The sequence below is a fragment of the Vitis riparia genome, chromosome 10, assembly GCF_004353265.1.
Source record: "Vitis riparia cultivar Riparia Gloire de Montpellier isolate 1030 chromosome 10, EGFV_Vit.rip_1.0, whole genome shotgun sequence".
In the NCBI taxonomy this organism is placed as follows: domain Eukaryota; kingdom Viridiplantae; phylum Streptophyta; class Magnoliopsida; order Vitales; family Vitaceae; genus Vitis; species Vitis riparia.
This window is the reverse complement of record NC_048440.1, coordinates 23382926-23407827: the sequence shown is the minus strand read 5'-3', so window position 1 is coordinate 23407827 and position 24902 is coordinate 23382926. Positions and strand designations below refer to the sequence as shown.

The 24902-nt window shown below is 34.2% G+C and overlaps 1 protein-coding gene across 1 annotated transcript; it reads left to right on the top strand.

Moving 5' to 3' along the window:
• The first annotated feature begins 16153 nt into the window (after positions 1-16153).
• LOC117923995 (homeobox-leucine zipper protein MERISTEM L1-like) lies at positions 16154-21927 on the top strand. Its single transcript, XM_034842536.1, has 13 exons — positions 16154-16479; positions 16694-17039; positions 17535-17797; positions 17895-18012; positions 18181-18369; positions 18465-18905; positions 19001-19102; positions 19190-19390; positions 19480-19654; positions 19752-20023; positions 20422-20517; positions 20628-21013; positions 21376-21927. The coding sequence occupies exons 3-12, from the start codon at positions 17577-17579 to the stop codon at positions 20991-20993; spliced, it is 2181 nt and encodes a 726-aa protein (XP_034698427.1). The 5' UTR covers positions 16154-16479; positions 16694-17039; positions 17535-17576; the 3' UTR covers positions 20994-21013; positions 21376-21927.
• Positions 21928-24902: the final 2975 nt, after the last annotated feature.

The following is a 24902-nucleotide window of genomic DNA, read 5'->3' as shown; positions in this document are numbered from 1 at the left end:
AATGCATATGAGTGAAAAAGGATTGCAAATTTTTGAAAGGAAGTCCTCAATGACTTTGACTAAAAATGGATCCAAATGTCTAAGTGATCATTGTTTGTTTGAGAAATAACAGAAAGTTTCTTTCAATATTACCTAAAAGAAGTTGAAAAAGATAAAGCTATATTGATTATATTAAGATGTTTATGGTCCCACATATGTGGAAACTCTTGGAGGAAATAGGTACTTCATAACTTTCATTGATGATACTACTTGAAAAGTACTGGTTTACTTATTGAGGTTTAGGAATCAAGTTTTTCAATTATTTTAATAGCTCCATGCTATGGTTGAAAGAGAGACTAGGAAGAAGTTAAATTGTCTAAAATTTGACAATAGAGTTGAGTACCGTCGTTAGGAGGGTTAAGTGTGTGTTGAAGACTACAAAGTTGCCCAAGTGTTTTGGAGTGAAGTTGCTTCAACTACATACTACTTGATAAATAAATCTCCATCAATTTAATTGAACTTTGAGGTTTCAAAGAAACCATGGAGAGAAAAAAATGTTTTCTATTCTCACTTGAGGGTCTTTAGGTATAAAGCTTTTGTGCATGTTCCCAAAGAACAAATATCCATGCTTGATGATAAGCAATCCCACACATTTTCATTGGGCATCATGATGAAAAGTTTAGGTGTTTAGGCCATGGAATCTAGCTAAAAAAAGATTAATTCATGAGAAGTAGGGATACGGTTTTTCAAGATGATTAAACCTTAGAAAATTTTGATAGAGTTTAATAGCCTAGAGGTACAAATGGTGATGTATTGAGTTAGTACCTACTTCCTTGTCAACCTCAAATGGGATACATAGATTGACTAGAGTTGATAGTGTAGTTGGTATGCCTATATAGTAGCCTATTGAACTAAAGGGCAATCACCTTATCAAGAGAGTTTAATACCTAAGGTTAAAAGATCTATGGGAGAGCATCATCCTTCAACTAGATATCTCTCATTTTCATATATGTTAGTTACTGATGAGAATGAGCTATAGAGTTTCTAGGAAGCCAAGCAAGTTAGCTCTCATTTTCGTGGTCACTTCAATCGTAGTAAGAAATATTGTCTCATTTTAGATGAAAAAAAAGAAGAAGATAGAACTATTATTTACTTCTTAGCTAGAGGGATTTTGATGTATGTCATAGTATGCACAAGGTCAAATATAACTCATGTAGTTAGAATTGTGAATAAGTTCTTGTCTAGTCTAGGAAAGCAACATTAAGAGGCAATAAAGTGAATCTTAAGGTGCTTGAGAACTAGCTCAAGCATATGCTTATGTTTTAGGAGAGCTTAAATGGTCTTAAAATGGTTTATAGATGCAGATATGACTGATGACATTGATAAGGCTAGATCTCATTGAGGTATTTGATCACCTTTACAAGGAGAGTTATATCATGAAATTCTAGGTTACAAAAGTGTATTACTTTAACCACAATAGAAATTGAGTCTACAATTGCGACTGAAGAAATAAAGTACATGTTGTGGTTAAATGGATTTCTCAAAGAATTGGGTTTAAAGTAAGATGAGTATATGATTTATCATGTTTGATTCTAGTCATCGCAATTATATCCATGTTCTATTTCTATCTCCATAGTTCCATTGATTCTGGTCATCGTAATTGCATCCTTAAGTTCCATTTCTATTACAATCCCATCAATTTTGATCATTGTGACCCCATCCTTGAGTTTTGTTGATCAATTCATGGTTCCGTAGATTCCTGTTATTGTGTGCATCTTGAAGTTTCATTGATTAGTTCACGATTCTATTGACTTTGGTGATTACAACAACATCATTGAGTTTTGTTTATCAATTATTCACAATTCCATTTGTTTGGATCATTACAACCACTTTCTTGAGTTCTATTTCTATTTCCTTGATTCCATTGATTTCAATTATTATGATGACGTACATCCTTGAGTTCCATTTCTATGTTTATGGTCCCATTGATTCCAATTATTGCGACTACATATTCTTGAGTTCTATTTCTATCTCTGTGACTCCAATGTTGATTCCAGTTATTGTAGTTGTATTTGTGAGTTCCATTTCTATCTTCACGATTCCATTGATTTTGCTTATTATGACCATAACCTTGAGTTTCTATCTATTGGTTTCAAGCTCCATTGATTTTGGTCATTATGACTATATCCTTGAGTCTCATTTATCATTCAGGTTCCATTGATTCTAGTCATTGCTTAATGGCCTATTTAAGGAGAATGCTCTAGGTTTTACATATATATATATATATAAATGGACTCCTCGTGTTCTAAATCATTCATATTGGCTTGGGATGAGTGGATGATTATTTTCTAGTGAGTTTTACTCCAAAGAGGTTCAGGTTGTAATGTTAATTTTTTCATTGAAATTCTGGAAGTGCTTTACTAAACAAACAGGTAATATCATCAATATTAATATTACCAAGTGAACTAAAATATTTTGTTTGTAAGATTACTCACTCCCACTAAATCACATTATTATATCAATGCCGATGATACCATGACTTGCCCCATCTCATTCTCAAATTAAATATGCTAATGGAGGTTGTAGATTTGTTAAAATCATCTCTGACTTGATTTTTACAAATTGAGAGTCTTTCTTTAATTAATTTTAATCCATACATTTACCCAATTATGGAAACCTTATTCATATGGTCTTAGACTATAGTACATTTATGAAAATATTTTATTCACTTACCTTTTTAAGAATTCAAGCAATTTTATGAAATTTAAAATTCAAAGAGATTTCAAACCCGGCCTTAACTATTTGTGGAAAGATTTTTTAACTTGTAAATCCTAATTCCATAAGCAAACTAATTGCATAATAATTTTCCAAAATTAAAATTGGGGTCTTTAACCTTTTAAAATTTTAATTGAAATTAGAAACTAAGTAGTCTAACAATAATCTAGTCTCGCAAGGAAAATAATAGCATAATTATTTTCAAAAAGCTTGAATTTTAAGAAATTCTTATCCATATGAAATTTCATCTGTCAAAATTCAAAATCCCATCAACTGGTAACTCGCCATTGTTTCTTAACCATCACCAATTTCTAAAACTATTGAAAATCTTTTGAACTTTAAATTAGACTTACCAAAAAATATATTCCACAACTTCAAATCCAAGTCAAACAAAATTTTCTATATCAAGTCATATTTGTTTCCTAACTCACATACTAAAATTTCAAAAATATAACGACCATGAAATCTTGTAAGGAATTAAATAACAAGATAAAAATAAATACGAAAGTATCTCATGACCATATATTATATATAGGAGTTCAAATCGGAAGGGAATCCAAATCCTTCCATACAAGGATTAATCTATTCAAAAATTCAAAAAGGTTAATCTCAACCACCTTCCTTCAAGATTTAGATAAAAAGAATAATGAAAGTATTTGATGAAATTTCGGTGCATTTAATCAAAACCTTAGAAGATGTGAATGAAATTAACTAAATTAAAAGGACTTTTCCAACTTTGCCTCAAATCATTTTATATTTTATTTCTTTTTGCATCTCTTTGAATGAACTTGATCTCCATTCAGGTTCTGCTTTAGGATTAATTTTCAAGGCCTTGGCCAGTTATTGACGGGGTCCCCCATGGGGTGTAATTGCCAGGTACCAAAGGTTAGCCACGAACATTGAAAATATCAGAAAATATGATACCAGGCTGTTGAAGCGCTAAAGCACGTGCTTTCGTATCTGTCAATGAATCAGTTGTGATTCAGGGTTCAGCATTCCATCTGGCCAAACAGGACTACGACTTCTGAATCCTTTAATTTTGTTAATTGGCTCAATGGGAAATATCAGAATGCAGTTTAAACTTGTTCTGATAAACCTAAAGAGTTCCTTAAAATTATTCATAGAGAACGTATTTTCAAGTTTCTACCATTTCTGAAAGTTGGTGGAGAATTAAATCATGCTCCACCACTTTCATGCACACATTGATGTTTTGCAAGGAAAACAACATGAGTATTTGAAACTGTTTCCCTCATCACTTTTCATGGCATGCATGCATATATATATATATATATATATATATATATATATATATGTCATCGAACCTTTCTTACAGGTTGATTAAGTTCTCATTTGGACCACCTACGAGCAGGGAGGTTTTGCAGTAGGCTGGATAGCGCACCAGTTCCATGTCAAAATAATGGAGAAGTTATTGTGGCATACCAACAGTCATGCATAATTTTCCCAGTTGAAACTGATGATCAGGTCGTTGCCATTATTTATGTTGGTCAAGACTGCGAAGTTGCCAAAGTGTCTTGGAGTGAAGTTGCTCAAACTACATACTACTTGATAAATAGATCTCCATCGGTTTGATTCAACTTTGAGGTTTCAAAGAAATCATGGAGAATAAAAAGATTCTCATTTGAGGGTTTTTAAGTATAAAGGCTGTTTGCTAAAACTTGTTTTTTAAAATTATTTTTAAGTTAAAAAAATATAGTTTTTTGGTTTTTTATAAAAATAAGAATATTTGGCAAATTGCTTCTAAAAACAGTTTTTTTTTTTTTTTTTTTATAAAAAAAAAAATACTTGTTTGGATAAGTTGTTTTTAAAAGATAATTATTTTGTTTCGGCTTTGTAAAAGCATTGCAAATTCAATTTATATATTATCAATTAAATTTAATTTAAGCTAGTCTTATTAAAAATAAAAATTGTAATTACAAATAAAATAAAAATAATTTTTTTAGTAAAACATGAATAATAATTTTAAACTAAAATTATAAATTATATATTTTTTTTATAAAAAATATATTGTTTTAGTATATGTTAGAAATATAAGAATATAAACATCTTCGTAATTTTTTAAGTTAAAAATGAATAATAATATTTTAAAGTAATAAATTTTAACAATATTTTATTTAAAATGAATAATGAATAATGTTTAACTTTTTTAATATATAAATAAGTCAAGTTTTCATTTCATATACACATTTAGTACTCAATTACAAACATGATGTTCAAAAATATTTTTATTTAATCTATAATTAATTAGATCGTTTTTTTTTTAATTCAAAATTATTCTTAAAAATTTTAAAAATCATTAAAGAATTTAAATTATTAATTACATCTTACTTATTTTTTATTTATAATTTATTTAACTAAATTCAAAATATATATTTGTGTATATATAGAACTAGCAAAGTCATGACTCATAATATATCAGTTTTAATCTATTATATTTTCAATGATTAGAAATTTTAAATTATTTTAAAAAAAATTTAAACTCATTAATAAATTTAATAAAAAAAGGTCACTTGATTTGAAGTTTATTTTTATAGTAAGAAAATTTATAAAAATATAATTACATGTAGAAAAAAAAAAAGAATGAAGTCATTATAAACCAATTTTTATCTATAAATTAATTTTTTGTGTTAATTATGAGTTTAGTATTTGAGTTTCAAATTATTTTTAAAAATTGCTAAACTTGTTAATGAACCCAACACATTAAGTATTGTTTAATTTGGAGTTCATTTGCTTGGTTAAAAAAAAAGAAAGAAAATAATGATTCTATGTAAAAGAAAAACAATAGAGTCATTTTAAACTAATTTTTATTCATTAATTTCTTATATTAATTGGATCATTATTTGAGTTTTAAGTTATTTTAAAAAATTACTAGACTCATTAATGAATTCAACATATTAAGTCTTATTTAATTTGGAATTCATTTGCCTAGTGAAAAATTTTGAAAAATGATGATTTCATGTAAAAAAAAAAAACAATAATGCTATTCTAGACCTTTTTTTGCCCAAAAAATTATGGGATCAATTGGTTCACTATTTGAGTTTTAAATTATTTTTAAAAATTATTAGACTTGTTAATGAATCCACCGCATTAAGTCTTGCTTAGTTTGAAATTTATTCGTCTAAATATAGCTCATCTAGTTAGAATTGTGAACAAGTCTAGGAAAGCAATATTAAGAGATATTAAAGTGAATCTTAAGGTACTTGAGAATTAGCTCAAGCATATGCTTATGTTTTACGAGCGCTCAAATCGTCTTAAAATGATTTACAAATGTAGATATGATCATTGATGACATTGATGGGGGAATATCTCATATGAAATGGACATAAAAAGGATTGAATAACATCTCTTGGTTATGTTAGTTGATATTAGGTTGAATATGAAATATGAGAAGCAACGAGTGGTAGCTTAGTTTATCCCATTATTAACTTAGCATGCCGACATCTCTGGTTTTATTTGCCTATGAAACATGTCCTTACTTTCCAAGACTAATATGAACACAAACCTCTTTTGAAGGGAAGCATATATAGGAATTATGAGGTTGGGTGTGTATTAAATTGAAATATGATCTTTGGCTTTCAAACTGATCCATTCAGGTTCTGCTTTAGGATTAATTTTCAAGGCCTTGGCCAGTTATTCACCGGGTCCTCCATGGGGTGTAATTGCAAGGTACCAAAGGTTAGCGACGAACACTGAAAATCTCAGAAAATATATTACTAGGCTGTTGAAGCTCTAAAGCACGTGCTTTCATATCTGTCAATGAATCAGCTGTGGTTCAGCATTCCATCTGTCCAAACAGGACTACGACTTCTGAATCCTTTAATTTGTTAATTGGCTCAATGGGAAAATATCAGAATCCAGTTTAAACTTGTTCTGATAAACCTAAAGAGTTCTTTAAAATTATTCATAGAAAACGTATTTTCAAGTTTCAACCATTTCTGAAAGTTGATGGAGAATTAAATCATGCTCCACCACTTTCATGCACACATTTATGTTTTGCAAGGAAAACAAGATGATGAGTATTTGAAAGTGTTTCCCTCATCACTTTTCATGGCATGCATGCATATGTCATGGAACGTTTCTTACAGGTTTATTTAGTTCTCCTTTGGACCACCAGTTCCATTTGAAAATAATGGAGAAAAAGTCATTGTCGTGCACCAACAGCCCACATGCATAATTTTCATTGATATAATGCTAAGCCGTTCGAGCTCTAAATTCTTGTTTCTGCTATTCTGCGGTCTGCCCTGGCAGCTGAGCCAATAGTACATACGCCTTTTGAATCCTTGTTTTTCCCCATTAGCAAATATTCCAAATGCGAAATTGAACCAGCTTTGACAAAGCTAGCTTTTGAAATTATTCATACAAAACATATTTTCTTACTCATAGAAAATTTTCCAATTCAAGAACCAAAAAAATAAAAACAAAGTGAAAAAGTAAAACACATTAATCAATGCTGGAACTCAGGAATTGTACTTTTCATCATTATCAAGCTGTATGCTGTTGTTGTAATAAAAGAAAATGTTCAGTGTTCGTATTTTGGAGATCGATATCTCTGCAAAGGGTCAAAAAAAAAATCACGTGATCTATAAAGTCTGAGGGTGGATTTAGCTGAAATCTCATCTGGGGTTATTATCTCATACAGTCATACCTCAACTGGTGGTATCTGCTCCAGGCTTAATTGAGGCCTTTGGCCATTCTTAATGGGAGCCTAAATGCCTGACATTCAGCTTAAACTATCAAGGACATGTGGTTGCCAGGTTGATATAAATCTAAATCAAGCTCTTGTTAGGTCATTTCCAGGTGTCATTGGTACCGGAGACATTGAAATCACAGACAGTTAATATAATGCTAAGCTGTTCAAGCTCTAAATTCGTGTTTTATGACAATCAGTGCTGATCTGCATTGGTAGCTGATCAAGCAGTACAACTGCATTTGAAACCTTTTTTTTTTTTTTTTGCCCCATTAGCAAGTATTTTGAATGCAATTCAACCAGTTTTGATAAAGCCCAAGTTCTTTGAAGTTATTCATAGAAAATATATGGTATTTCTTGTGATGTTTTTCTCTAAGAACATTAAAGATACGTATGAACACTGTATTTTGTTAGAAGGGCTGATCGAAAAATCTTGAATCCCTCCTCCCGTAGGCGTGGTTTTTAAAGAAGAGATTAATTTGTTTCAATTTTTCCAAAAACAAAAAATGGAATTAGTCACAAACTATTCCTGCTCAGTCCATTAGCATAATGGCTAATGATGAAATCCAACAGGATATTGATTATCAGTCTGTGTGCTGTTGGCGCAATAAAAGGAAGTGTTTATTTATTGGTTCAGGGTGTTGGTAACATGGTACTTCAAAGGCCAAATGTCACTGTAAAGGAAACCAACTAAGGATAAAGTACAATGTGGATTAACTTCGAATCTCATCTTTCCATTTCAAACTGAGACCTTTCTGGTTTTCTCATTATATCACCATGAGGGTATCAGCTTTGAGCTTAAATTTTCCAGTGCGGATCGCAGTTTTGGTCAAATATTCAGAGGCCGCTAAATGCCTGGCACTTAGCCTAAACTACAACAAGGACATGACTTTGCCAGAAAGCTGATGTAAATCTACATCAAAGTCTTGTCAGGCTATTACCGAGTATCAGTGAGGGCTGGTGAGCATTGAATAAAACTCAACCAGAAGGGTTAGGATCAAATGCATGCCATCACGTTAATTTTTTTCCTTTTAAATTTAAAAATAAAATGCCATCAAATCCATCCATTACTTTGCCAGAAAATGTTAGTTTCGTCTAACACTGCCTTGACCTCAGACTTCAATCATTTTTTTCAGTAATTGGCCGGGCTGTTTATTTTTTGGTAATTTGTTTTTGTAATGAAGAAAATATTCATTATTTCAGCATTTTTAGTTAAGTATTTAATATCTATATTTTCTAATACTATAAGTGTAATGGATTCTTTTTAATTTTGTAAATATGTTTTAAAATTATGAGCATATCTAATTTATATGGGATGAATTAGACTATCACAAATGGTAGTACGCAAGGATGATGTGCCTACATGGGATTTGGTGATTGTAATATCTCACATAAAAAGAAGCCTGTGATACCATATTTGTATTGGGTTCCTCGTAATTGACTTTGTATGTAGCTTTTAAAGTTATGAAAACTTATTGGATTAATAAATAATATCTACATGAAAAGAATTAACCACAACAAATAGCATCAAAACCAAACCTTTGACCTATATGTAGAACTCTATTTGCCTTGCCAGTGCTTGATAGCCGATTGAAATATTTCAATTAGATCCAGAAGTTCTTCATATTATATATATATGGTGGGTATGGTGTCAAAGCATATTCTACATCTTGGTTTAGGACTTATTGTTCACTCTTACAAGAACGTCTAATCTCATTAAACATATCAAGGACATTGTATCCTTATAAAAAGTGATTTTGATATGTTATATCGTTTAAGGAAAGAAATCTCTGACATTATATATCTAATAGGCCCGTCTTTAACTTTGTATACATGTTTTTAAATCATGAAAGCTCATTGTATTAGGAGCAAACAATATCTATATGAAAGCTAGGGAGAAGATGCTTACAAAGTATTTAATTTGAATTGAAGTGAACACTGATCATCAATGAAGCTCAACCTCAAACTGACCACTTCATTATCAGGTCTTCTCTCACTAGTGCAGGTGAAAACAGCTCCAGGCTTTAATTTAGCCTGGCTAGAGTGAGTCCTTGGGGGCATGACTGGTTAATATCAGCATAAATGGGTACAGGTGAACACCGAAAATCTAAGAAAATATAATTCACGGCTGTTCAAGCTCTAAATTCTCGTCCCTTTCAATCCATTATCTGCATTCCCAACTGACTAGCTGCAGTATTTAACCTTTGTTGTTTCCAAATCTGGTAAGGATTTTAATGCATATTTAAAAGACATGAACTCTAAGAGTTGGGTTTGGGCATTGAGCTTGTGGACCATGCCAAAAACTTTCAGCCCAGGCCAGATCTACGGATATATATATATATATATATATATACACATATGGTCTTAACTGATCTGTACACCAAACATGGTAGGTTTAAATAATCTTATTTTCAAAAGTATTGGCCAACAATTAATGTCACATATTAATTCATCATAACAATTAAAATTTTCCCAATTCTATAAACCAAAAAAACCATATGCATGGGCTATGGATCGCTAGGGCTTATGCTTCAATGAGAAAGGAACAAGAATTTAAAGAACAGTGATGCAGTTAATTGGGAAGACAAGGATGGTGGTGTTAACGACCCACATTCAGAGTCAAGTATATATGTGTGGAGGGAGACACCCAACACATTCCCATGTGGGCCTAAAACAATACCCACCTCTTCTCCTTTTCCATTCATCACCATGATAAATTTAGCCCTTGTCTCCTGTATCAGCAAGGAAAAGTTATTTGTTGAAAGTGATATCTCGGAGCGATAACATATAGGAAAAAACAATAATTTGAACTCAGGAATAATAAAAGTAGTCTTGATTGAGTGTTCACATCAGCTATATTAATGCTAAGAATACAATATACATGGATGTACTAAACTACATTCATTCATGTTCCTCATTATCCTAATGTCTCCCTAGTAATCATGCATATATAACCCAATAATGTGGGCACCCTATCTTTAATGGTACCCATACATATACTTGTTCCTTGCCTTAAGGCACAGTGATGTTTGTGCTCCAATTAATCAATTAAGTTCCAGATACAGCCAACTATATCATTCCATATACTGTTCACAATAGACCAAACCCTCTCTCACAAATCAAAGGAAGAAGCGAATAAGCCAATGGGCACCATACTGACAAACACCCCATCAAAGGAAGCAAAAACTCTGGTTGTTTCATGGAAGCTTTCATGGCCATTCTACAACTCTAAATGATGTGACATTGACACATTTCTAGAGATCTGGCTAGGCCTTTGATTCATGTACTTTCACATCGATAAGGCAAAGATGTACGCATGCAATGTGAGCCCACTATGCGTGTGGTAGAAAAATGTTTCTCTATGCAAAAAAAAGAAAAAAAAAAGAAACATGAAGCAAGATATTAATCCTCACTCTCTGCCTCAGAAATTAGAAAGACTTGGGAACAAAGTAAAAGGGCTGTTATCTGTACATATATCTTGCATGAGAAGTTAACCACTAGTAAAACATAGGTCTCATAATTAATTTCTAAGAGATTAGGGTGGTAAAGAATTAATTTGATGGTTTACTACAATAATTATTTTTGGTACACAAAATTAAGATGATTAATCCACTTGTTAATCATCTCAAACTTGACATGATTATAACTCATTTAAATTATCCAATTAGAGCAAAGATAATTGTAGTCAAAAGGTTTTGGATAATCGTTAGAGGTATTATTTCTTAACACAAGCCTTTCCATATACTTTTATTTCTTACAAAAGGCATTCTCCCTTTTTCCCTTGATAGGGATGTTCCACTGATCACCACCTTTTCCTTGGAAGGTAAATGGCTCCTTTTACATAGAAAGTTAGTGGATATACCATATATAAAGTATAAGATTAGGAAAGATACTCGGGAAACCGATTTGAAATAATGGGCACTTTAACAAATTCCAGAAGTAAAAATTAATGGAGAAATTTTAATTTTGACAAATGAAATTTCAGTCAAATTTGTTCATGTTTTCATGAAAATTAATTATGATTGAATTTGAATTTCATCAAGTGATAACTGATAAGGACGTTTGTGGGCGCATTGTGGGGCAACCATGTTTGGATTTAAGTCATCTCATAAAATCAAAATTTACATCATTTAAACAAAATATCATCAACGGGCCTTGTATTTATTGTATGAGGCAGATGTTCAAATTTAATATAACACAGAACGTACATTTGTTGTTACCAATGAAGTATAATTAGTTGTACACTTCTTTTAATACTCTCTTAAATTTTTGGGAGGGTTAGCACTGTCCTTAAGTCCCCATGTGTTTAAAATGCTATATGATATTATGATTTATATCTCACATGAGAAACATACTATAAAAATAAAAATAAAAAACCCTGTATTTTGTCCAAAATCCCATAAAAATGAAACACGGGACTTTCTGAGATGACGAGGGGAAATTGGTAGCTTGCGAACGACGCCGTTTAGGGGACAATCGAAGGAATCGGTGGCTCTGACTTGTGGGGGACAGAGACAGAGCCACGTGTGGTGGATATGCATGGGAATTGGTTTCTCTGCAATAGAAATTTCTTCAGTCAACACACGTGGCTTGGGGACCTTTTCAGTTTTTGAGAATCAACGCACGTCAGGCCCAATCAAATAGAGTATGGCGTGTGGCTCACATCACAAATCATTTATAATTGAAATAAAAATTTATTTGATTCAACTCTTTCCATAATTATTTAAATTAAAAATAATTATAATTGAAATAAAAATTTGTTTTATTAAACTCTTTCTCAATTGTATTCCTCACTTCACCTTTTTTGTTTTTTCAAAATTTTTAAATTTTCTTTAATGCTTTCAAAATTGGATTGAAAAATGAAAATAAATTAAAATTTATTGATCAAACCAATAATTTAATTACAATTTATTATAAGATAAATATATAACTTATATATTATTAAAATTTAAAATTATTATATATAAATAAAATACTTTAAAATATTTGGGTTTTTATTTTCAAAATATTGATTTTCTGCTTCGTTTTATTTGGAAAATACAATAGAAAACAATATACATATATTTGAAAATAACATAGAAAAAAAGAAAAAGAAATGAGTAATTGTGGTTTGGTGTCACTCTAGGTTGTATGGTCAAGAGGCCATGCTATGACCATACAGTAAGCTTAAAAGAGGTCATCAAGAATATGACTAATTTACCAATTAAAATATATATAATAAAAAAGTGTGGATCTACTAAGGAGGAATTTCTCTTTCCTTTTGACTTCGATTTCAAAAACAATTTATAAAAACAGTTATCAATTATTTTCAATAATAAATACAATTTTAATGTTGAAAAAAATTGTTAACTTTAATTATTTCTTAGTACCAATTTTTTTAACTTATTCTAAAATATAATATATTTTAGATTTCTTAAAAATTATTTTCAATAAAAATTTATCAAACATGTTTTTTAAATAAAAAATATATATATTTTGTTCTTAAAAAGAAAAATTAAGAGCGGTTTCTAAGCAAAGTCATTCAATACTTGCATGGTCATGATGTGATTTAAATATTAGGAGCATGGCAAAGAACTAATTAACGACATCACTAATCACTTATGTACATATAATTGTCCATAAAAAATGACCTTTAATTATTAGGTATAATTCAAATTTGATGGTAAACAATAGTTTTTTAAAATTGCAATTCAAAAATATAAACGACACAGTAAATATTAATCAACAAATAATCGATACGAAGAACTATAAATTAGTAATTTTATTTATAGCATGATCATCCATTAATTTATTTCAAAATTATATCTCTTTGGTGTGAAAAGGACTTTGTAAATTAATCATACTCTTGATGACTTCCATTCAATTTTGATCAACTTCTAAGATATTAATTTGAGCTCCATAAGATTTCTATGTTCGTTTGGTTAATTTTGTTTTAAGAGTTTATAATTTTTTTAAAAATTAGTTTAATATGAAAGTCAAGAAAATATTACTTTTCATAAAAGCGCTACTTTGTCTTATTTAAGAAAATTTTTCATATTTAATAAAATTTTACAATACTAATACTATCTTTTAAAAATTTTGACTTTGACTTTAACCTCAACTTTACTGAAAATAAAAAATAGGACACTATCCCAAACAAGGCTTTCTAATTATTAAATTTTAGAATATTTTAGGAATTGTTTTGTATTATTATGGTTTCTAATGATAGAATATGATGATTTATGGAACCATCTTTTTTATTAATTACATGAAAATATACTCTTTTATTATATGATGTGGTTACATAACATGAAAAAGGTTGACGTGTCAAGACATGATAATTAGTAATTTCAAATTTCTTAGTATTTACTTTCATGGCAAATAAGATAAGTATAAGTCTTTTTTGGCAAAAAGAATCATACAATTACTATGGTAATTTTGTCATTGTCGATGGATGCTAGTAACAGTTGTTACCTAAGTCTTAGTAACCTTTTTCCTTTCTTGGAAATAAAAAACTCTGAACCATTTCGGACAAAACACAATATATGAATATTCTTTCCTTTTTTTCGATATAAAATTATTTGGTATTTTATAATAGATTCTCTGACAAAACACAATATATGAATATTCTTTATTTCTTCTAAGAGGAAATTTGAAAACAAGAAACCCACAAAATTTTTTTATCCTTTTCCACATTTTTAACTTTTATGATATTTACGAGAAAGAAAAAGGTTATCGTATTAGTTTTTGTAACTTTGACTACTTGTACACTATTTTTGTTCACTCTTTGAACACGTGGCGAGTTGATTGTAAAAATCCACGCGCATATGCCCAAGGTGAGCTACAAAATCAAGCCACATATGATTATTCACAAGAGGAGGAGAATCACGCGCCAATGCATGGATTCTGATTGTTATCCAAAAGAGGATGATGACGTGGAAAGTCAACGTTTCAAATATAGAATGACGAAAATGTCCAAACTTGCTTAAAAAACCATGCATATGAAAACAAATACTAGCAACCAAGCCTTTTGATGCTGATGTGAATAATAACTCCAAAAATAGGAGAATCATGCGGTTCATATTAGGTTAAAAGTGGGCCCCTACAATTGAGCCTACCAAACTTGTCCTCAAGTGGGGTCAGACTGTCTTGAACCATCATCATCATAGTTTAACCCACGGTTGTAAAGGATCCAATCAGAGTCACACGCTGCACGCGCGCGCACACATTTAGAGGGATTCCTTTTTGTCTAGATTGTAAAAATTATATTTTTTACGAATTACTATAGAATTAAGACAAAATAGTAAAAGATTCCTACCTGGCACTGTAATTTTTCACTTTACACGTGGTAAATTAGTCTGACATATACAGTGCACGCTCATTTTTAACGCATGCATGTTAGTCCACCTTCAAGCAAAGGCTAGACGCTATGTTCGATTCAAAAATCAAAACAAAAAGGTTGTTTCACATTATGTCCGATTTGAAAAACCAAGAAAGAAAAGAAAATCTTGTTTCATGTAGAAGGAGATAAAATTTTAGGCAAAGATCAAAATTTGGTAAGAAGTAACATAATTGTTGGTTTGTTTATCAAATATGGTATAACCTTTACACGGTAACATGCAACCAATATATGCATGATTACATTTGTATGTAGTTAATAGCATAATAGCATGCAGCTAATGTGTACACTCTTTTGATATGTACATATCACACTACACCATGGTGCAAGAATGTTAGAGCATATATAGAAATGGGGGGTTTCATGAATTACAAATATTTGGTAAGCTTGTTATCTAAAGGCAATATTAGGTTGATATTTTTTTCAATTTGGTGAGGGAACAAAACTGCCTTATTAACAATATCCAAATTTATGATTTGAGTGGAATAAGAAAAATTAAGGGTGCCCTGAAGACAGCCATTAGCCCACAGATTTTGGTACAATAAGATATGTTATCAAGCTAAGAGATTTGTGCAAGGGAGGCATGAATATAGTAAATGACTTATTCTGCATGCAGACCCTGCTCGTGGCTCAGGCATTTAATGGAATATTGCTAGGGAGAAGGAGGAGAGATGGGGCTAAAATGCTTCATCACAGCTCCACCTCCACCTCCACCTCCTCCTCCTGATAATCCCCTTTCTTAATTCCCTCACTTTGTCACGGGGATTGGTGCCAAAAACATCATATTTGGAACATTAACTATTAATCCAAGTTTTCCATACATGTTACTCACAAAATCTTCTGTTTAATACAATAAATTATTGGATGCATGTAGCAAAATCATTTCAAGGGGTGATTCATTAGGGCAAATCGTGCTTTATGGACATGGAAGTTCAACTCAATTGAGGCGTAAACAGTGAAAACAGTGTCACAAAACAACCATTTGTAAAAGCTTAAAAGGTAGTGTATATGAGAAGCGATTAATGATATACAAACAAGGAGAGAAACAATAAAAGAAGTTTGAAAAGGAGTTGGAGAAAAGGTGATGGGAGAATGAGAAAAAAAAAAAAAGAAGGAATAAAAGAAAAAGAAAGAGTTGAAAGGAGTGCTGCAGTTAAGATGGGTGTAATTGGCTTCACCATACACGCTCTCTCAAAGACATCTAAACATCAAACGCTTATATGCTTCTGTATTTGTATATATATTTCTCTCTCCTTAGCAATTACACCTCCATCGACCATAAATGCTATTGCACCCTCTCAATACGCTCTGCAATAACTCCTCGCTGCCACATCTTCTCCACCTGTTACCCTTTCTTCTTCCCTTTCTCACCCTCTCCAAAGCTCTCTGCCTTTCGAGTCTATCTCCTCTTTTTCGCCGTCCCTTTATTCTCCCTCTCTCTCTCTGCCTCTTCCTCTCTCAGTGTTCTTCTCAAAACCTGTTACTCTCATCTAAAGCTGCCAGAAAACCACTCTTTCAGCGCCCAAAAAGTGGTTTTCCGGTGACCCAATAGTCTCTAAAACAGATCTGCCACTTTGCTCACTGGACTTGACCTTCATCTTCAAAAGGGTCGTTTTGCTTTTCTCCCATAGCTTCCGCACCTGTAAGTTATTTTGACCCCATAGGTCTTCTCCATTTTTCACCAGTCTTTAATTTTTTTTTTTTTTTTTTTTTTTTTTGAGTGGGGGGTCTAAATGGGGTTGCAACACCATCATTCTCATCCTTAACTGTCTTGAGACACAAGTTTTTTTCACCTTTCTTTGCATATTTTATTAACTTCTGAGTTTTTGCTCTATTTTCCGTTATCTTTTTTGCAGTAGAGAGAGAGCAAAGGTTGAGGTTGAGGTTGGACGCACCGAGATCTTCGTGGGCGTTATGGTTTGAAATTGGTGTTTCAAAGCCCATTCCATACTGTCCACTCTATCTTCCATTTTTCTCCAGTAAGAGCTTTGTGACCTACGAACAGAAATACAGGGTCAAGATCTTCTTTCAAAGCCCAAAGCCACAGTTGTAGCTCCTCCACTGCTGCATGTTTAGGGTTTGTCGGGGCAGTGACACTTCCCGGCCGGAATAATGCTTCCGGCTAATGACTGGCCACTGCCAATTGAAAGGAACCTAAAGGTTGCTGGATTTGGGTTGTCATCAGGACTAATTCTAAGCGTGGTAAGCCTTCGTGGCAGTCCAAGTTCTATTGATGTCCATTTCATGGACTGTGAGTCTGTGAAGACTGTTAGGGTTGTCTGGGTTTGGGTTTTTCTTTTATCATTTTCTTAGTCATTTCATTGTTTCCTCATCTCTCTTTTTTCTTTTTCTTTTTTTTTTTCTAAATATGTATACATATTCAAGATCAATTAGATTAGTAGAGGGTTTTAGCTAGGCATTAAGGTATTTCAAGAAAAATCATTCTCGATACGAACGCTAAAAAGCTGTTTTGCAGATGAGAGAGAGAGTCTTCTCATAAACAGGTTTTCAAAAGTGGGATAGGGATCCATAACCTAAGAAAATTAATTCACTGCTTAATACTATGTACAGATTTCCACACATGATTAATTCTTTTCTTCTTAATTCAACTTCTTGAGGTTTTTTTTTTTTTTTTTTTCATTCTTTACATGGGCTTCTTCCTTTTGAAGTGGTTGACTCATTTCATTCTCTTGGCAGATTGAAGAACCCTAGCTTTGGAATCATAAAGGATCTGTGAATATGTTTCAACCAAATATGTTCGACAGTCACCATCATCTACTAGATATGCCCCACAAAACCCCCGAAAGTGAAATGGGGAAAATACGAGACGAAGAATTCGAGAGCAAATCAGGAACAGAAAACATGGACGCCCCTTCTGGCGATGATCAAGATCCCAACCAGCGCCCCAAAAAGAAGCGGTACCATCGCCACACTCAGCATCAAATCCAGGAAATGGAAGCGTAAGTTTTCTCCTACTTTTTCAGTAGAAGGGAAGGCTCAGTAGCCTAGTAATTCATGTTTGACGTTTTGATACAAGAGGGGTTTTGTGTTCCTCAGTTTCTTCAAGGAGTGCCCTCATCCAGATGATAAGCAAAGAAAGGAGTTGAGCCGTGAATTAGGGTTGGAGCCTTTACAAGTCAAATTTTGGTTCCAAAACAAGCGCACTCAAATGAAGGTAAGGCTTCTTTGTAGCATGCATTACAGGCGCTGTATACGTTTCTCTAAGATTACATGCTGTTTATTTCAGCCTTTTGGTTTTCTCTCCCTTTTAATTTTAGAAGTAAGCTTATTTCAGGAAAGAGAGCTTGGCTATGTCTCTAACCAAACTTTGTCTCCATCACAGGCCCAACATGAACGCCATGAGAACTCAAATCTGAGGGCTGAGAACGAAAAGCTCCGAGCTGAGAACATAAGGTACAAAGAAGCCCTCAGCAACGCGACATGTCCTCACTGCGGAGGCCCAGCTTCTATTGGCGAGATGTCATTTGATGAGCAGCATTTGAGGATCGAAAATGCTCGGCTCAGGGATGAGGTAATGGAAAGAGACAATGTGTTGATGTTTGTCTCAGTTTGAAGTGAGAGGCTAGCGTGATGGTTTAATTGACTTAATGTAATCTTTGGTTACAGATTGATAGGATTTCTGGGATTGCAGCCAAGTATGTTGGGAAGCCCATGGTTTCATATCCTCATCTTTCTACCCACACATCATCCCGGTCCCTCGATCTTGGGGTTGGGAATTTTGGGGCGCAATCAGGCATAGTAGGGGACATGTACGGAGGTGGTGATCTCCTTAGATCAGTCTCGCTGCCTACTGAGGCAGATAAACCGATGATTGTTGAGCTTGCTGTTGCAGCAATGGAAGAACTAATCCGAATGGCCCAGGCTGGGGAACCCTTATGGATTCCCACCTCTGACAACTCTACTGAGATTCTAAGTGAAGATGAATACCTGAGGACTTTCCCCAGGGGAATTGGGCCAAAACCCTTGGGGTTAAAATCTGAAGCTTCCAGGGAAACTGCAGTGGTAATAATGAACCATATCAGCCTTGTTGAGATTCTCATGGATGTGGTAGGGTTTTCTCTTTTACTGATAGTTTTGATATTGTCATCTATTTTTTAAAGATTCATTAGAACAAAATTTTCTAATCCGAGGACGCTTATCAGAATCAATGGTCAAGTGTGTTTTCCGGTATTGTTTCAAGAGCAATGACCCTAGAAGTCCTCTCAACGGGAGTGGCAGGGAACTACAATGGAGCCTTGCAAGTGGTACTGATCAATGTCTTTCCCCTAACTTTATGTTTTGAACAAAAATTTTCAATTTCCATATCCATGAAAACGTTCTAATTTCTGCAGATGACGGCTGAATTCCAAGTCCCTTCACCGCTGGTTCCAACTAGAGAAAACTATTTTGTTAGGTACTGCAAGCATCATCCCGATGGGACTTGGGCAGTTGTTGATGTTTCATTGGATAACTTACGCCCTGGTCCAATAACAAGAAATCGAAGAAGACCATCTGGTTGTTTGATCCAAGAGTTACCCAATGGTTACTCCAAGGTGACAACTCTAGCTCTAGTCACAGTTCACCTTGTTCCTTGGAGATAGTTTTTTCAACTGATGATTGTCATGGTGTCTTCATTTTTCAGGTCATATGGGTCGAACATGTAGAGGTGGATGATAGAGCTGTTCACAATATATACAGACCTCTAGTAAACTCAGGTCTTGCATTTGGAGCAAAGCGCTGGGTGGCTACCCTAGATCGCCAATGCGAACGTCTAGCAAGTGCCATGGCCAGCAACATTCCTGCAGGAGATATTGGTGGTAATGGATATTTCTTTTCATCTTTACATGATATCTTGTCACCAGTTTCCTTAAATTAATTTCCTCCATTGTTGTTATTTTGATTGGTGGTGTGCAGTGATAACAAGCCCAGAGGGAAGGAAAAGCATGTTGAAGCTGGCTGAGAGAATGGTGATGAGTTTTTGTGCCGGTGTTGGGGCTTCTACTACACACACATGGACAACACTATCAGGCAGCGGGGCTGATGATGTAAGGGTCATGACCAGAAAGAGTATGGATGATCCTGGCAGGCCTCCTGGTATTGTACTAAGTGCTGCGACTTCCTTCTGGATTCCAGTTCCACCGAAACGAGTATTTGATTTTCTTCGTGCTGAGAACTCCCGAAGTGAGGTATATGAATTCCACAAACTTAATCACTTCCATTCTCTTCTTACCTACAACAAAGAAGCCAGGAAGACCGAGTATCCCAGCTAGAATTGTCCATCTTCAATCAAATGCAGACATTTCTTCTTGGCAGACAATTTTTCTGTCATTTGGCATACAGAGATCTTATAGCAAATAGAAAACAAACATAGCCATGGTGAAGACGTACCAACACATTCTAATTCGTGTACTAAGATCTATTGCATCACTTAATTTCTAGGTGGATTAAATAATCTGTCTTAATTCTTTAGGTAAACATGCATGGGATTCCAAGATTAAGATTCATAAGGAAGGTTCATAGCACGATTATGAAAGAAACCACCTTCTTCCGTAAGATCTAACCGATTTTCATATAATTTTGACAGTGGGACATCCTTTCAAATGGAGGACTAGTTCAAGAGATGGCACACATAGCTAATGGCCGGGATCCAGGCAACTGTGTCTCTCTACTTCGAGTGAATGTAAGTTCCATATGCCTGCCGTGTCAATGTCGATGATCAAATCATAATCATATATCTGAAACTGTCACTGTGCGACTAAACTAAAGTGTGAACTTCAAAATAAACTGTAGAGTGCAAATTCGAGCCAGAGCAACATGCTGATACTACAAGAGAGCTGCACTGATCCTACCGGCTCTTACGTGATCTACGCTCCAGTTGACATCGTTGCCATGAATGTGGTCTTAAGCGGTGGGGACCCAGATTATGTTGCCCTCTTGCCATCTGGTTTCGCAATACTTCCTGATGGAGCAGTCCTTCATGGAGGAGGAATTCTTGATGTTGGGTCTGGTGGCTCTCTATTGACGGTTGCATTTCAGATCTTAGTTGATTCAGCACCAACTGCAAAACTCTCTCTTGGATCAGTGGCAACTGTTAATAGCCTTATCAAGTGCACAGTTGAAAGGATCAAGGCAGCAGTATCATGTGAGAACACATGATACAGAAATATTTAAACACGGTGAGCAAATTCTACCTAGTTTAGAAATATATTGTCCTTTGGCTATCTGCTTAACTTAAACCGGGTTTGGGAACTCATGAAATTGAAAATCTCCCTTTTTATAGGTGAATTTTTGTCCCTATTGGGACTTGAACCTGGAACCTCCCACAAACCCTCCCAACCCTTTACCACTTGAGCCAAGCCTCAAGGGTTCTGAGGCATGGTACATACTCATTCCAAATAGCCATCAACAGTAAAAAATTACGAGGAAATAACAGGACATGGAAAATAAACTTTCATGTCTCTAAATGGGATTAATTTAGATGAAGTTGGAGAACTCCACTGATTTAATTGTTCCTTTTTTCCTTCTCTTGTTGTTGCAGTGAGAATAAAAGAAGGGAGTAGAAGGGAAAAGAAAAAAGGGTGGGGGTTCATCCTGGGATTTGGAACAGAGGGAAGAAGTCAAGAACGCACCTTGTCTGACCCTTGCCTTGTGGTGTTTGTTACAGAAGCCTGGTATTTGTTACAGAAACAGAAACAGAAAATGCATTTCACCACCCAGCAAGGGTAATAGGTTCGGGTATTGACTTTGGCAAACAAAACGGAGGACCAGTCACATAAGTTTATGCCATCCATTCAGTTTTTTTGTTTTACTTCAAGGTTTAGTTAATTTCCCTGTGAAAGTTAGTTTAACTTAAATCTGCCCATCCCTTCTTTCCTTCTCATATGTGTGTTTGTCTTTTAGATAGGTATTACTATTAGATGTAGACTTTTGGAGCTTACACTGATTAACAAACCTCTGTTTTGGCCTTGTTTAATTGGTGTAACTCCAAAACTGAGTGTCTCTTTTGTTGTATTGCTTTCACTTGGAAGAAAGACCGTTAAACCGAGCTCATGCAGCTCAAGTCCTTATAAGTCAGTGGCATGTTCATTCAGGATCATTCTCATACCAAATCAACTGGCCTCAGGGCTTGATCTTGAGCCAATCAATTTCATTAACGAAGCCAGCACTTTAATGAAATGGAAAAAGTTGTTTGGTTCCATACTTTGTTCAAGCTCATTCAGCAGCCTAAAAAACATGAGATTTCAAAGACGTAATATTTGCAGTTATAGAGTAAAACCAGGCTGATCATTTGAAACCCTAAAGATATGACTGGCACAAACATTATTACCTGAAAAATACTAATACAGAGCCACATCTGTTAAGACTCGTGAACAATCTACTTGGTTGAGAAGACCTGCAGCAGCCAACCTTGACAAATTCGGTTGAACTTGGGTCAAAGTGCCTGAGTTTGTCAGGACCTGTAATCAACAAGGCGTGCCTACTGCATCAACAACTGGCGGCCCTAGTGATCACTGCATGCAAGACCCAGCCTGACACGTTGTCCATGTGCCCTAGCTAGATGCTGTGTCCAGTAAGACCAAAATGTAGAGTCAGCACAAAAGGTTACCGCTATGTCTCTAATATATGTTTAAGCATGACATGATGGCAGATCTGAAACAATATAGGGCTATATCTTCAGCACATTTGTAAATGCAGAACCATAACTTCAGAGAAAACTCTGAAATCACTAAACACCAAAGCCTTATCATTTCTGGGATACTCTGAAATCATTACTCAACACGTTTCCAGTGAGGTAACAAGGGTGGGTGTTTGTTTATTGATGCCCAGGGATTGTCTCTCTTTATGAAGCCAGGCATTGGATCATTGGACTTAATATGCGCAACCTCAAGCACATTAACCATCTCAGCGGTGCATATCTAAGACAGATATCCACAGGCTCAAGGAAATAATGACGAGAACCTAACTCCAAGGCCTGAAAGACACTCTACAAAGATGCATCAAGTTGACCTCAATCTTCTTTCTAGCAGTCCTTTAGTTACCCGGTATGGACAGGAACCGAAATCAGAATGATTGGGCCAATCTTAACCGTTCCAAGAGTCTGCAAAATCATTTCATCCATTGCAAATGAAAGATTATTTAGGAGGACATTGCCGGATTCCATTACAGAGTTTGCAAAATTACTGTTTCATTCTGTTTTACATAGCATTACAAGGGAGATTAGACTGCAGAAAGTGAAAATGCAAAATGCCAGGGATACTTCACAGAACTAGCATGAGTCAGAATACTCGAGTACAGTTACCATGAAAACATGAAGCCCATGCTGTATAAGAACTAGGAACTAGCAACTGCTGTCATTCCTTTTCATTCTCAATGGAAGACAAAGCACCTCCAATCATCCTTGCCAGAATTCGATTAAGGGAAAGTATCTTGTTAAACTAAAAAGGGGTTTCAAGCAGAGTCCACCAAAAGCTTCAGAAACATTGTGCTTCCCAGTTTGGAATCATAGTTAGGAAGAGAGATTTTGCCCTCAAAAGGCACTTCAGATGACTAGGAGAGACCCCTATGTTTTCTTGCAGTTTCATATCAACATTTCAGGATTTAAACGAATATGATATCATTCACATCCTGACAGCCCTCCCTCCTACCCAAGGATGTGCTTCTGCTAATACAATAGAAACAAGAATTTCTTCCTGTTCTTCAGAAAATGCCTTCACTAAATTACTGCAATATGAAAAGAAAATATAAATTATCAATAAATGATGGTGCCAGGGATGTAGATTGGCATAGAACGTGTGGTGCCATTTAAAATGGATCCTTGTGTATCTCTGTAGGCATTAATTTGCATAAGAGACGAGCAACAAAGGATATTATAACTCATTAATTTGCGCAAGAGACAAGCAACAAGGATATTATAACTTGTCCAGAGAAATTTATAAGAAAACAATGTACCTGTAATGACTCCGAGCCAGAAGCAGACAGTAAGGGCGAACAATCCAAAAGGGACTTCTTCAATTCATTAATAGCAGTACAGTGATTTAACACCCAGTAGCTTGGCACAGACTTAAAATCCTTGCTTCTTCTTCATCTTCCTTTGTCGTCTTCCATCCCCCTCCCTTGAATTTTCATTTTTCTTCTTCTTCGGGTTGTAAGATGAGCACTAAAAAAAAGTTAAATGATGGAAGCAATGGTGGTTGAGGTTAGTATTGTGCTTTTATTGAATGCACCAGAGAAATGAAGGTTGTTAGGTTTGCTTTGCTTTGAGCCTTTTACTAGGTGGTTAGAGCTCTTTATTTCTGTTGAGAAAACTATCAGTACCAGCAAGCCAAATGCTTCAACTCTAACGTCCTCATTCCTCAACCCTTTTTCCAGCAAATACCATGGCTAGGAGGACTCTGTTTTCTTCAATGGGAAACAAATGAAGGAGAAGAACACTCGTGTCCATGCTTGGTGAACAAAGCTATTTCTGTTATCATCATACATTTGATAGCAGCAGGGCTTCCCAAAAATTTCCAACAACAAAAGAGGAACCCCCGCCATCAAATCCAACATTTCCTTATCAAATCAAATTTATTTTTGCTCTTCTATATAAATATAAAGAAAGCATTATAATCTAAAAGGATATATGACATATTATTATCATAAAAATTTTATTTAACTTATTTAAAAAGTTATTCATATTTAACATGACTTGTATTGTACTAATATTGCCTTGTGAAATTTGTAACTTTGAAGATTTTGGTTGTGATTTGAGTAAAAAATCAAACATATCCAAGGAAGCAACAAGTGAGTAATTAATAAGAAAACAAAAGGTAAGGAGAAGTCAAACATATATGAATGCTTTAGGTACGTTGCCACATCTACCCGTTTTTAAAGCTTTCACTTACGTACCTTTTATGATTTGTCTTTTATGTTATTACTCCAATATCATGTTGGAGATTCTACTTCATAAAAACCACCTAATAATATGGGTATGTTAGCCATCAAACACCTCTATGGTAATATTCTACATATTGTTCTCTTCTTTCCAAGTACCATCTACCTCAAGAAAGTGTACAAGTAGAACTA

Coding starts and splice junctions, on each gene's coding strand:
- LOC117923995 (XM_034842536.1), top strand. CDS start 17,577: ATGTTTCAACCAAATATGTTCGACAGTCACCATCATCTACTAGATATG. Junction 18,013..18,180: donor ACAAGCGCACTCAAATGAAG/GTAAGGCTTCTT, acceptor TCTCCATCACAG/GCCCAACATGAACGCCATGA. Junction 19,103..19,189: donor ACAATGGAGCCTTGCAAGTG/GTACTGATCAAT, acceptor TAATTTCTGCAG/ATGACGGCTGAATTCCAAGT.